The 5,658-nt window shown below is 36.3% G+C and overlaps 1 protein-coding gene across 1 annotated transcript; it reads right to left on the reverse strand.

The window, feature by feature from the left end:
* LOC110268399 lies at window positions 750-1,604 on the reverse strand. Its single transcript, XM_021114530.1, has one exon. It carries the CDS (start codon window positions 1,602-1,604, stop codon window positions 750-752), a length of 855 nt encoding a protein of 284 aa, XP_020970189.1.

Consider the following 5,658-nt stretch of genomic DNA (forward strand, 5'->3'; position numbering starts at 1 on the left):
GTCCAGCCCACTGCTAGCCAGCCGAGAGACGATCTGACTCTTCTGAGGGGCGTGCCGGATTGGAGGAGACGTGTGAGGGAAGTCAGAGAGGACACTCGCCGACCTGCTAGGAGGGAGCGGGCCAGAGAGAGTGTCGACCAGGTGAGCCCGTCAGGAGGGAGAGGGCCAGGCCTTGACGAGCTAGGGGCAACGCAGAGTCGGAGGAGGAGGCAGAGTTCGACTGTCAGGAGGATGAGGGAGACATACCAGTTCACAGTGTCGCTTCACCTATAAGACCGAATCCTCCACCTCCTCCCCCTCCCTCGGGGCAAGGAGTGTGACATTCATCCGGTTCCGATGGGTAGCAGTCTCGGCAAGCTTGGGATACATCACCACCAGGTTGGTATGAGAGAGGTCTATCCGGGACCCAGCAGGAGGAGGACGTGCTGCTAGACGAAATTCTGATTGACGATGCCTTCCTACACACCGTCCAGCCCGCCACCATGGATCGGTTAGCCGAGGCATTCCGCACAGGTAGGGAGGTTAGGATCGCGGAGGACCATCACCCATCAGCTCCGGCTAGACATGGTGGGTGCTAGACAACTGTGCACTCCACCCACCCTCCAAACCTCCCTGAACATAACAAAACAGGATTGCTTCAGCCATGCCGTACACCTACTTAGTATATCGTATAGAAGTAATGAAAAGCACAAGTAAACTTAGGCTTACCAGTATCCGACGTTCTGCCGAAGGGCCACACAGAGGCTCCATTAACACCCATTCTCAGCTTGACGGCACTGCACATGGTACTTTAACCGGTCTGATTCGATCACCCGATACTCCGCACTCCTCCGAATATTGTAGTTCTTCACACCTTGAAGCACTGCCTCTCGGCTCTTAAACTTGTGGCCGACCCGAAACTCTACACCGCCGTCTAGGTTGTAATCCTCTTCACCCGTGTCAAGAAACAGAGTCCTCTCATGCATGACGTCTAGATCCAGACTGTGATGGTGAGACAGAACTGCCGAAAGTGCCGGTATTGGAAGAGGTGGAGGCAAGACATGGTGGGCCACGGTCGGAACAGGTGTCTCCGGAACACACTCATCCTCATCCCTACTATCAGACAAGTCACTGTCACCACTGTCCCCCACGTAATCCTCGTCCGACTCCTCCTCGCCCTCCTCTGCCTCATCCACTGGAACGGCGACATGAATGGGCAGTGGTGCAAGGGGTCGGTCGTCCTGCACATAGGTCGAGTGTACGGAAGGACCGTCGCCACCGTGTCCCACCTCTACAGAAAGCTCCATTATTTGCTCAACCATGATCCTCCCATGGATGTCGAACATCACTCGCACATGCTCGTCCCCTAGAAGTCGGAATAGTCGAAACCGGAAGACTCCGTTACCTATGGGTGCCAGCAACCTATACGCCACCCTTCCGATTTTCCTCGCTTTTGTACCCCCGAGCTTGCTCAATATCAAACTCCTCAAATCGGACAACATCTCCACCCGCCGAGTTCGAAACAATATCGGATCCTCACACTCAAATGTCACCCTGTTCTCGCCGTTTCTCATACGACAGTTGAGATAAACAAGCACAACTATGTATGGACTATTACTTGCCATTAATGCCTTGTATTTGTGAGAAATAAGAGACACAAAAATGATAGAAAAAGTTTGTGAAGAATACCAAGGGTTACACATCCTTTTATATCTGGTGGGATTCTACTCCATGTATCTCGTTTACACTGTAAACGAGATGAACATTCTATGTATCTCGTTTACACTGTAAACAAGATACATGCAATTTTATCTCGTTTATAGTGTAAACGAGATATGACTAGGGAACGCAAATCAATAAATATTTTTAAAAATATTTATTTCCGTAATTATTACTTTTATTTTATTTATTTAAATAAAAAATCCGATAATTGAGATAATTCTTTAGTAAAAGAAGGTGGTCAACTATGAAGTACAGGTATTTTGCTAAGTTGTCATGTCCGCATGTCGAATACATTTTGGACATGATACTCATCGATACTCGTCCAATACACGTGTCTGCCGTGTCTTAATAAAAAATAAAAAAAATTCTGGACACACTTAGACACATCTAAAAAATTCTTAACATGTATTCTTGAAATAAATTTAGAAATAGTATACATTATTATTTAGGGAAATTTACTCAAATAAAATTTTTGGAGACACTTTTTACCAGAATACAACTTTGTAAAACTGAAGATGCAATTGCAATTTTTACTACTCTATAGAAATTGCTATTGGCAGCAGTGGATTAAGAATACGCTACTGTCGCATTTACGTTGTTTAGCGTGCAAGCAGAAACCGCTATAGGCAGTATTGGTTTTTGAAGGAAGGAAGATAATGTGAAAACTGCTATAGGCAGCAACGATTTATGAAGGAGGAAAATAATGCAAAAACTGCTATAGGTAGCAGCAATTTCTAAAAGAGGGAACAGAAGTAGTTTCGGTGAGATTTATGCAAAATTTTTTATTAAATATCTATCACTTATCTAAAATCTTTATTCATATGTTATTTTTTTTATATAATATGATATATTTTTTTCAGAAGAGTTTGAAAAATTTTATAATATATTGACTGGTGAAGATAACCTTTATATCATTATATTATATGTTGATCTTATGATGAGAACAAATTCAGATGAGAGGGTATATATACTTTACCTTTCATATGAGACAAAATTAATAGCACTTGTGTAATTGCATTAATGAGGTTGAATAAAATATATTATATAGTTAGAATATTGAACAATTACGTTGATAATGAATTTTGTATTCCATGTTTATTGTGATATTTTTTTTAAAGACAAAAAAATATTTTACTTCATTAGAAAGAAAATATAGAACTTGGAATTCAAGATATATAAAAAAATTTTCAAATGTCACAGTACTAAGAGTACTTTACTTAAGTTTTTGGGATACAAAAAAAATCTAAGTAAGAATACAATAGAAACTAACATTAGGAAGTAAAAATGGTAAATAAAATAAGAATGTCCTGATTTTCATTAATGTGAGATATTTTATTAAAAGCAAATTTATCGGATGTTTTGTGAAAAAAATTTTGGATAGTATTTTTGGCAAAAATATCTATAATTTTTTTTTAATCTTTAATTGAGTTATTCAATCACAAACGTAGAATAAAATTAAAAAAATTCAACAAAACAAAATAAGTTGATCTGACAAAATAATAACATCTAAAAGAGATTTCTCAAAATCACATTCCAGTACACACTAAACCAAATCGAAGCAATTTTTCACAACCAAACAAAATAAAGCCAAAACTCCAATTCACAAACCAGAATTAAAAATAAAACACCATATAAGATTATTACTAAAATTCGATCTTATTAAGTAAGCTTACAGAAAAGATATATTCTAAATGTTCACATAAATTCCTATTTTAAAAGTCATTAGGCCAAAATAACCATAATGTTTTAAAGAACCTGAAAATACCAGGATGGGAGTGGAAGACTACTCCGCATGCTACATGTATATGAAGACAAGATATAAAAAATCATAACAGGTAAGTTGACACCGAAATAATATAGCAACAAGTGAATAATACATTTTTTCTGAGAAGAAAGGTTATTAATTTTTGCCTACATGAAAACAAGCATTAGCAACAATTGTAAATCTTCACGTTGATCAGATTATATACCAAATAAAGAATGATGATCGGAATAGAGCAAGATATCAGGCTTATGGAATGGAAAAAATAGGAATATAACCACACATACCTGTACTGGTTTATGACCAAACCAAATCGTAGAAATCGCTGCTGCCTATAGTGGTTTTTACTTGCACACTGCTCCACGAAATCACATTCCAGTACACACTAAACCAAATCGAAGCAATTTTTCACAACCAAACAAAATAAAGCCAAAACTCCAATTCACAAACCAGAATTAAAAATAAAACACCATATAAGATTATTACTAAAATTCGATCTTATTAAGTAAGCTTACAGAAAAGATATATTCTAAATGTTCACATAAATTCCTATTTTAAAAGTCATTAGGCCAAAATAACCATAATGTTTTAAAGAACCTGAAAATACCAGGATGGGAGTGGAAGACTACTCCGCATGCTCATGTATATGAAGACAAGATATAAAAAAATCATAACAGGTAAGTTGACACCAAAATAATATAGCAACAAGTGAATAATACATTTTTTCTGAGAAGAAAGGTTATTAATTTTTGCCTACATGAAAACAAGCATTAGCAACAATTGTAAATCTTCACGTTGATCAAATTATACACCAAATAAAAAATGATGATCGGGATAGAGCAAGATATCAGGCTTATGGAATGGAAAAAATAGGAATATAACCACACATACCTGTACCGGTTTATGACCAAACCAAATCGTAGAAATCGCTGCTGCCTATAGTGGTTTTTACTTGCACACTGCTCCACATATTTTATATAATTAAAATAAGATATTAAAAATAATTAAAAATTAATTTATATTTTAATATCAATAAAATATCAAAGTAATAAAAAATTCGTATCCCGTGTCTGTGTTAGTGTCCAGGTGGTTAAGGTGGTTAAAAACTTCAATAAAAAAACTCATATCAATTTATATACTATTTCAACTCAATGTCTTTCATAAAAGTCACAAGAAAAGTAATTGTTAATGCAAAAGGAAAGATATCTTTGTTTGTTGTTCATTTTTTCTTTTTCTTCGTTTGAGTTTATCTTTTGCATGATTGAATATGATATGTTATTTTTTTAAATTTTTAGTTCCTTTTATCTTCCTCAGAAAAATTATAATACATGTCATGCTCCTCGTTTTAAATCCCATAGAATGGGCTAAAAATAAATTTTGAGGTGTTACATAGCATGTTTATTGTGAATTTGTGTTCTCACTTTTTTTCCTTTTCTTATACTGTCTCCAGATGATTGTGGCGCATCGGTTGAAAATAACATAGTGTCCTTGAGAGTGACATGACCATACCAAACATGTGTAGGTAGTTACGACTACTACTACTGTACTCTATAATATCTATTTAGGTCGTAGTGTAGAAGAGAACCTGCTAGTTATTCGTCATTATTTTGGAATACGAACCTTCAAATACCAAAGAAGCAGTCACTGAATATGGTCTACCTTATTTCGGATTCAGAAACGAAAGAGAATGAAACCAATTATCTTAGCAAAGAAGTAAGAGAGGAGGAGGATCCAATAGAGAAGGATTTAAAGGAAGAGGCCCTTTTTTCTTTAAGCCCGAGAATTGAGTATATATCATGTTCCTTGGTTTTGGCACCACACCAGATCATAACACATCTCATGCGACGAAACAGAGTCTTTATCGTCACTGAAAAGCATTGGAGGAAGATTACTGTTGTCCAAATTTGTTGAGTAATGAAAGGTTCAAATGAAGGATGGTATACCAATGCATTCAAACATTTAAAATAAATTAAATAGATAAAAAAATTTATTATGAGTCTTATTCATATTACTATGAAAGTATCCTAGATAAGAAATATCTTAAAACAATAGAAAGTAAGTCCTAGACTAAATTTTGTTGAAGCAACTCCCATTCTCATCTCATACTCCATCCTTCATTAGAACCTTTCATTACTCTACGAATTTGGCACTAGTAATCCTCCTCCAATATTTTTTTGAAAGATAAATACTCTATT

Source organism: Arachis ipaensis, chromosome B10 (genome assembly GCF_000816755.2).
Source record: "Arachis ipaensis cultivar K30076 chromosome B10, Araip1.1, whole genome shotgun sequence".
Classification (NCBI taxonomy): Eukaryota; Viridiplantae; Streptophyta; class Magnoliopsida; order Fabales; family Fabaceae; genus Arachis; species Arachis ipaensis.